The sequence below is a fragment of the Oncorhynchus gorbuscha genome, linkage group LG17 (genome assembly GCF_021184085.1).
Source record: "Oncorhynchus gorbuscha isolate QuinsamMale2020 ecotype Even-year linkage group LG17, OgorEven_v1.0, whole genome shotgun sequence".
Lineage (NCBI taxonomy): Eukaryota > Metazoa > Chordata > Actinopteri > Salmoniformes > Salmonidae > Oncorhynchus > Oncorhynchus gorbuscha.
The window spans coordinates 12,928,419-12,937,696 of record NC_060189.1 but is presented as its reverse complement, the minus strand read 5'-3'; the positions used below and the strand labels follow the sequence as shown (position 1 = coordinate 12,937,696).

Below are 9,278 nucleotides of genomic sequence, written 5' to 3'. Positions count from 1 at the left end.
GTGAGAAAAGCGGGAGACAGACTGGTACTATGTTGAAACAACACGCCCAAGGAGGAGGAAGACAAGAGTGATGGCACACAGCACACATTTTTGTTTCAATTTGACTTGTTTTCACCTACACATACACACTTTTACACACTTTCATTACCCTCGGGTTCAGTAAGACCAGAACAGCACATATGTAATATAAATGTGTGGGAGGGTGCACAGTGTGCACTTAATGAAAAAGTGTTATTTTACATGTTCTTCACAGAAAATGAGCCAATGAGTCTCAGGTTGAAAAAATAATTCATTGTATCACTTTTATTTTAGTAAACATTGAAAATGGGTCCCCCAGATACAAACACCACACAAGGGTTAAAGGTAATAAATGAGGCTGAATGAACTGTTTCGTTGCCAGACAAGGCTCTGCTGATAGCTTCAGTAACAAAATAACACCATGGTTGTAATAATACTTTAAACAGGTCATTTGTGAATGTGTAGAATGTGTTTGTTTTGGGTCCAAATTGGTAAGCTAACATATGTGAATTAGACAGTCACAGAGGATTTTCTTCTGAATAACTGGTCAGAGCATAGCACTTTCCATTCAGCTTCAGGCAACTTTGATGTAAGGCTTGATCACACCTGTCGTGACTACTTCTATCTGTCACTCCCATTGTTGCTCATCCATTGTTCACTAGATACATCCATGTAATTACACCTAACACAATGTTGAAAAACAGAATGCTTTCAAAAGATTGTTCCTGAAGTTTGCCTGCCATAAATGTATTTTCCTATGAATTAGGTCACACAAAAATGTGTATTTTCACAGGAATTAAGCCACAGAAAAAAGCATGAAATCTGATTAAATACTTTTCGGACATATTTGCATGTGAGATTGTGTTGTCCAGACACATGCCAGCGTCGACATGGGTTCGAATCCGGCCAACTGTCATTTGACTCCGCCTACCCCTATCTTCCCCATCTTTCCAACACTGTTCTGTCTTCAATGAAAGCAAAAAAAATACAAACGGAGTGAGACTGTCAATTTAATAAAGAATAATAATAGGCTTGAGTAATATAATGATCATATGTACTGTATGATTCAGTATGATGACGATATAGGCCTAATAATATGCCAGTTAGCAGTGGGAGGAAGATTTGAACTTTAACTCAATGGTTGCGGCAAAGTGCCAGATTCTTGAATGATAATGACCAAATCATTATCGCACGATTAAAGAGACCGAGTTGGCGCAAGTTGCAGGACTGGGGATGATGAAATAGGCTGTTCAACTAGCTGTCAATCAACTTATGGCCCAAATGATCTCATTAGCTCAGCCAGGGAAACTGTTATCATTATGTGAGAATGGATAGACTAATGAATGGATAGCCTAAAGAATGTATTGGAATATAATCAAATAACAAGGGGTCTATTGCACCCATCGACGTCACTGGATTATCACCAGCTATCAATATGTTCTAAATTGTTGGTGTAGCCTAATTTTGTTATTTTATTTGTTTTCCTATTTATGTTATCCATTAAATACATCTGTCTATACAAATAAAAACACACACAAGTACAAACAAAAAGTGGAATTGATTACAATGTGTGGATCACCACTCGAGCCGCATGTCAGCTTTGCTCCACACATATTTCCCTCCTCTCTTTAGGAACATCTTCTCATCAAAGCCACTGAACTGAATGGCCTCCTCCACGCCAACATCAAGGATGGACTTGGATGGATCCTTCCTCCCCTCTCTGCAATCCAGGAAACGCATCTAAAGAAAAGCACATCCAAACATATAATTCATAAGCATTTAGAAAATGTATAATCATTTATAAAGAATGTATAAGCATTTATAAAGGCTTATCAAGGAAAGTTATTATGAAGTGTTACCAACGGGTCAGAAAAGAGAATCTTAACACGGTGGTTCATTATCAAAGTAATTCACTACTATGAAACCTCATGTCTAATACTAACATAAATATCTGTAAATCCACATCCACCTTTCACCCATCTCAAAGCCTGTACATCCCCTGATTAAAGATTGAAGTCATAGACTACCCTGGGACTTAATATGGGAAGGTGCATGTCTTTACATCTCAATCGATGAGAGCATTTAGATGGCTGTTCAATAGTTCTGATGGATGAGGACTGATGGATGAGGACTGATGGATGAGGACTGATGAATAAGGACTGTCTACTTTAAAGGGCTTGTTAAGACTTGGAAGGTAGTGTGGGTATCACATAAAATAACAGATTGATGAAAAGGACTTACATATTCATCCAGGATGAGGTAGGAATCTCTCATCTGACAAGATAAGACAACAAGGAAACATGTTAATGTCACAACTATTCTGTATTATGTACAATATTGTCACAGACTATCGTTTTTTTTGTGGACAATATTGCATCTGATAGGTCTGATATACAGTGCATTCGAAAAGTATTCAGACCCCTTGACTTTTTCCACATTTTGTTACGTTACAGCCTTATTCTAAAATGGATTAAATCAATCCTCATCAATCTACACACAATATGCCGTAATGATGATGCAAAAACAGGTTTTTAGATTGTTTTGCGAATTTATAAAATGAAATGAAACATCACATTTATATACGTTTTCAGACCCTTTACTCAGGACTTTGTTGAAGCAGCTTTGGCAGTGATTATTTCCTTGAGTCTTCTTGTGTCTTACGCTTCAAGCTTGGCACACCTATATTTGGGGAGTTTCTCCCATTCTTCTCAGTAGATCCTCTCAAGCTCTTTCAGATTGGATGGGGAGGGTCACAGCTGTTTTCAGGTCTCTCCAGAGATGTTTGATTGGGTTTAAGTCATGGCTCTGGCTGGGCCACTCAAGGACATTCAGAGACTTGTCCCGAAGCCACTCCTGCATTGTCTTGGCTGTGTGCTTTGGGTCGTTGTCCTGTTGGAAGGTCTGAGAGTCTTTATGAGCATTTTGACAAACTCCAAGTAGGCTGTCATGTGTCTTTTACTGAGGCGTGGTTTCCGTCCGGCCACTCTACCATAAAGGCCTTATTGGTTCAGTGCTGCAGAGATGGTTGTCCTTCTGGAAGGTTCTCCCATCTCTACACAGGAACTCTGGAGCTCTGTCAGAGTGACCATTGGGTTCTTGGTCACCTCTCTGACCAAGGCCCTTCTACCCCGATTGCTCAGTTTGGCCGGGCGGCCAGTTCTAAGAAGAGTCTCGTTGGTTCCAAACTTCTTCAATTCAAGAATGATGGAGGCACTGTAATCTTAGGGACCTTCAATGCTGCAGACATTTTTTGGTACCCTTCCCCAGATCTGTGCCTCGACATAATCCAGTCTCTGAGCTCTAGGACAGTTCCTTTGACCTCATGGCTTGGTTTTTGCTCTGACATGCACTGTCAACTGTGGGACCATATATAGACAGGTGTGTGACTTTCCAAATCATGTTCAATCAATTAAATTGACCACAGATGGACTCCAATCAAGTTGAAGAAACATCTCAAGGATGATCAATGGAAACAGGATGCACCTGAACTCAATTTCGAGTCTCATAGCAAAGGGTCGGAATACTTATGTAAATAAGGTATTTATTTTCTAAAAACCTATTTTCTTTTTGTCATTATGGGTTATTGTGTGTAGGTGAGGGGGAAAAATGATTGAATCCATTTTAGAATGAGGCCGTAACCTAACAAAATGTGGAAAAAGTGAAGGGGCCTGAATACTTTCCGAATGCTCTGTACGTGATTAATTGAGTTAGTAGATTACACTAGGCCTACTCTACACATTAATAGCATTCTGAAACTACAAGGAATAGTAGTAGTTCAATCATCATAATATCAATAACAGACCATTTTTTGTGTGTTGTCTGTAGTTCAGTCCCATACCTTCTGATTGGATTCAGGTACCAGGCAGCTGATGGTGCTGTGTCTATCCAGGAAGTCCTGAAACTGCTGATCGCTGATGACAAACCTCTCTGCCTCCCTCAGACTGTTCTCCCCAGCATTCTCCCCATCGATCAGTAGACACTGGAACACCTAGACACAGTACACACACACACACACACACACACACACACACACACACACACACACACACACACACACACACACACACACACACACACACACACACACACACACACACACACACACACACACACACACACACACACACACACACACACACACACACACACACACACACTCACACACACACACACACACAACACACACACACACACACACACACACACACACACAAAGTCAAGGCCATACAACTAACTTCTTACTTATCTATGGTAGGAGAAGAAACCACTATTCACAACACAGATACAGTATTACTGGTGAGTAATGTAAATGCATTGGAACACCCTTACCTTCCAGCGTACAGGGTTGAGCTCAGAAATGTTTTCTCTCATGTCTTCATTCACATTAAATGTGTTGATCACAGAGTTAATTTTGAATGCCACTTTGTAGTCCCGGCACCACTCCCGGACTTTGAAGAGGTTGTCAAGGTGGCTCTTTCTGCCCTGGGCTCTGCCTATAGTCTGGTTCGTGTCCTCATCAAAGCTGTCACAGGAAATGGCCAGAATGTCCAGGTATTGGCCTGTGAGGACAAGAAGAGTTCTGATATTAAAACTGACATAATCTCAAATAATTTTATTTTGAAACACCCATGTATTCAAAATGTATTAACATCTAGACATACGATTTATGACATAGCCTAGAACATGTGATAGTTAAGATTTATTGAGATAAAAATGAACAAGTAGTTTTAATAACACTGTGATGATCAAATCATGCATTTGAAAATGTGTCCAAACATTTTATAACTCAACTGGGAAACGTTTTAAAGAGAGAAATGTTTCTCTGAGTTGTGACATCATATCAAAACTAACCCGGTGCTGACATCTAGTGTAAATAAAATGAACTTATTTACCAGACTTTGCATGAGAATAATGAAGATTCAAGCAAAGACAGTAAAGTATGAAGATTGGCTAAAACTGCTTCTCCGATAGAAATCCCTGATCACACTTGCAGGTGACGTCATGGCAATGTCGGCTAACAAGGCTCTTAATAGAAACACGTCATCGTGCAACAATCGTGACACGATTGCAACGCGCCAAACTGCGCATGTACGTTGTCACACACCAAACTGCGCCTGTTGTTTTCGAAGAAAATTAAAACGTGTCAGTTTGACACTTTCACGAGGTAAATAACATGTTAAACTACTTAAGTACACATTGGCTCGAATCTAGGTTGTGCCTTTAGAATTGTTTTCTTCCCGGCCTCGGGGTTCCGGGAAGTCTTGCGATGTTGCGCCTCTGGGTTTAAAAACGGTGTGTTTTTTATTTAACTAGGCAAGTCAACAAATTCTTATCTTCAACGACGGCCTAGGAACAGTGGGTTATAACTGCCCGTTCAGGGGCAGAACGACGGATTTGTACCTTGTCGACTCGGGGGTTTGAACTTGCAACAGGTTACTAGTCCAACGCTCTAACCACTAGGCTACCCTGCCGCACCGCGTTTATTATGGTGGCTGTTCGATATAATGACGACCAGTAAGTAGCGTAATGTTGGTACTATTTATTTATTTATTTCAAAAGAAAACCCTCTTACCATATTTCTGGAACCACTTCTCTCTGATCAGGCTGCCATTGCTGACAATACTGACACTTGGGAGATGGAGGTCTTGTTTGCAGTACTGGACTAATTTACCCAAGAAATCCCCTCTGTCCTGTAAGAAAGGCTCTCCACCAGAGAAGTTCATCTTTTCCAGTCCTGCAAGAAAATATGAAATTCAGAATTCTAAACACTGAATAAAAAAGTATTAGTTTGAAATAGGATGTAATAATAATGTAATAACATGTCATGTGAATTTATGTAGGGATTTTGCGGTATCATAAATACATTGGCTAATTTTGGCAAATGTACCTGATTGCTTCAGAAGCTGTAAACCTCTCTTTGCTTCCTCAATGGGAAGGACAAAAGACGTTTTTGCCGTGTGGAAACAAAAACCGCATTTATAATTGCACTGTCGAGTAAAATGATAATTGACACTGCTTGGAGTTGTCGCTGTTTGAGATATATTATTTTGCAACATCTTGACAAGATTGACTTTTCCTGTAGATGTCAACCGCACCTGCGGACCGCGCACACCTATCCATGCCAGGACAGTTGCAAAGATGTGCTGGATGTTACTTATGCAAAGCTGCAGGGACATCTTCACAAACACGACTTGAGTAGAGAACGACATTGCTAGTCTCCAGCTATCTGTCATGTTGAAACTTCTGATGTAGGATTAGCGTGAATCCCTTTTTACCGCAATGGCCTAAGTGACGCGTCTCATGACGTTTGGTCAACAGTTTCTATTTGCAAATAAGGAAAACGAAAGTTACAATGTTGAATATAAAATCCTAACCTTATTCATATGCAGTCCTACATGCCTACATGGAAAAAGGCTGTCATGTCCTAAAGTTCCATGCAAATAAGGTGATCCTCTGTGTTTGCTTAATGTATGTGACCGCATCGAACAGAACGTGACAGCTACAAGCGCACTTATGCCGCGTTCATGTCCTGACGGAAACCCGGTAATGTCCGACCTTGTAACATAGACGGAAGACTCGGATCCCAAGTTTTACATTTGGGAAGTATCCGAATCAAACAATAGGAAGCTCAATACAAATCATTAATTTTATAATGCCGCGTTTAAATGCTAGTCGGAACTAGTCAACTCTGAAATGTTCGACCTGCTAATTCGTTGAACGTAGCATGTGTATTACCACAACTAGATAGCAAATCGGACATTTACGAGTTTCCTAGTTCAGACTAGGTCTCGGACGCGGCATAATTTCGTAGGTCCCAGTTTCCGACTTTATGAGAACGTAAGATTATCTCCGTACGACATTGCATCAAGTTTCAAATTGGCTAAAGTTTCGGATTGCTTGTCCAGCACTTCAAGTTTCATTTCCCCCTCAGTTTCCAAAATCATTAGCCGTGCGCGTGAGTTGCGATTCACCTGAAATGCACTTTGCTCGGCCTTTGATTAAATATTGCAAGAAGCATAATGTCCGGGTTTGGTTAGTGGTTGGTATTTCTATGCGTTAGCAGTTTAATTCGATACGAAATCGGACCCAATCTATTTCGCACTACAAGCCGAGCATTGCAACGAGGTGCCACAAATGTTCAGAAATGTCCTCGCTTCTGATGAAAGATGCTACTCACTCCATGTCCACAGCGATAACACAATTCAAAGAGCAAAGGAGAGCAAAAATAAATTATCATAAAGGTTACCAAATGTAAGGTTTTGAAATGTCAGCATTTCAGCCTGAGGTAAAAGATACTGTTATCAAATGATCATTTCCTAAATATTTTCTGTCTTAATTTCTGACACAAAAAAGCAAGGTTTGGAAGAAATTGTACGTGGATGAAGGTATTGCTTTGGCTTAAACTATAAAGGCAAAGAATGGCTACAGTTGACACTTTTTTTAGTTCTTTCATGTAATGCTGTTTTTTTGAAAAGGGACGTTTTTTTTAAAGAACTGGGGTAACTGCCACCCCCCATGGGATAACTGTCCCCCAGTGGTGCCAGTTACCTGAATATGATGGCTTAAGGGTTCTTTAACAGTGTAACATCAGCTGTAAATATATCAGTCATTAGTAGAAACATTTCTAAGTTATGTTATCTTTTTTACGTATTTTATCTCATACGATCGATCTGGTAGTAAGGTTGCTAGCTAGCACTCCTAGCAGCTTATGCTAACTTGCTAACTGGCTAGCATTTACTGCTAGTGAAGTTGTCAGCTAGCAAGTTAGCACAAACTAGTGCTAATTGGGCTAGTTATTGTCTATATGACAGGTAGAAACACATTCATAACCATAAGGGGGGGTTGCCCCCAATTATAGATATAACTTCATTGGAATATATCAACAACTTTATTTAATTTTTATATCTCCAAAAGTTGTGATGACAAAGAGGACATTTTGTTGAGCAAGAGTAGTGGCAGCCAAGGAAAGTGTTGGGGAAATCATTTGGTGACATCTTATGGTCTTCATGTGTATTACCGGGGGGGGGGAGGGCAGTTACCCCATGGGGCTAGTTACCCCCTGGTACCCTACGCATCTAAGTCCTCAGTGACTGAAGGATTATTGGGCAAGCTGTTTCATATTGACCCAGTCTATTGCCGTGTTCAAAACAACTTCGAACTCAGAAATCTCGGACTTCCGACTTTAGTGTGTTCAAGACAACTGGGAACTCAACAAAAAAAATATGGGCTCCGACTGGGAAAACCATTTTTTACAATACTGAATGCTGTCACAATACTCAGGACATACAATACTGAATGTTGTCACAGTAATCAGGACATACAATACTGAATGCTGTCACAATAATCAGGACATACAATACTGAATGCTGTCACAATACTCAGGACATACAATACTGAATGCTGTCACAATAATCAGGACATACAATACTGAATGCTGTCACAATAATCAGGACATACAATACTGAATGTTGTCACAGTAATCAGGACATACAATACTGAATGTTGTCACAGTAATCAGGACATACAATACTGAGTGCTGTCACAGTAATCAGGACATACAATTCTGAGTGGTCTTTCAGCCAGTTACAATGCTTCAGTTTTCTCTCTTCTGTAGGAGGCCCTGGAGTCCCTCCCCAGGCTCCAGGCTCTGTCCCCATGGAGGGCCGCTTCGATGCTGAGCCCCCCCTCTCCCTCCCCTCATCCGCAGGGCTTTCTACACCCTTTGGAATTACCTGACAGCTGGACAGGTAGGCCAGGAGGCCAAACAAGCACCTGTCATTGTAGAAAGGTGAGGACAGCATCAAAGAGTTTTGGTGTTGGATAAAGTTTGCTGAGTTGGGATATGTTATTCTTTCTGAAAGATATGTTATCGTTTCTGTATGGTAGGGATCATGTGCATAACTTCAACTCATGTGCATGGTTCACGTTGTTCAATGACATTAATGGATCATTTATTTAAAATGTGAAGTGCTCCCCGTTTGTAGCACTTTGTCCAAACACTGGCTCATATTATGTCACTATTTTATTCAAATGCATTTCATCAGGGAATCCCATTGAGACCATGGCCTCTTGCAAGGGAGCCCTGCACACAATCACATTCACAATTGCAACGCAATAAAAACGTGCAATATGAAGAAAAGTAACTTACAAAACACATCATGAAAATAAACACATTCCTCAGTAAAAGTCATCAATCAGCTGTCTGAACTGTCCTAGAGGCACGGAGACATCCAACCTTTGAGAGCTCTGGAGATCATTCA

General features: G+C 40.5%; 1 protein-coding gene across 1 annotated transcript; it reads right to left on the bottom strand.

Moving 5' to 3' along the window:
- Positions 1–331: 331 nt before the first annotated feature.
- Positions 332–6,513, bottom strand: LOC124001864 (radical S-adenosyl methionine domain-containing protein 2-like). Its single transcript, XM_046308991.1, has 6 exons — positions 5,906–6,513; positions 5,591–5,752; positions 4,348–4,577; positions 3,857–4,006; positions 2,260–2,292; positions 332–1,758 (listed from the first exon to the last, which is right to left on the bottom strand). Exons 1-6 carry the CDS (start codon positions 6,249–6,251, stop codon positions 1,594–1,596), a joined length of 1,086 nt encoding a protein of 361 aa, XP_046164947.1. The 5' UTR covers positions 6,252–6,513; the 3' UTR covers positions 332–1,593.
- Between the last annotated feature and the right edge of the window lie 2,765 nt (positions 6,514–9,278).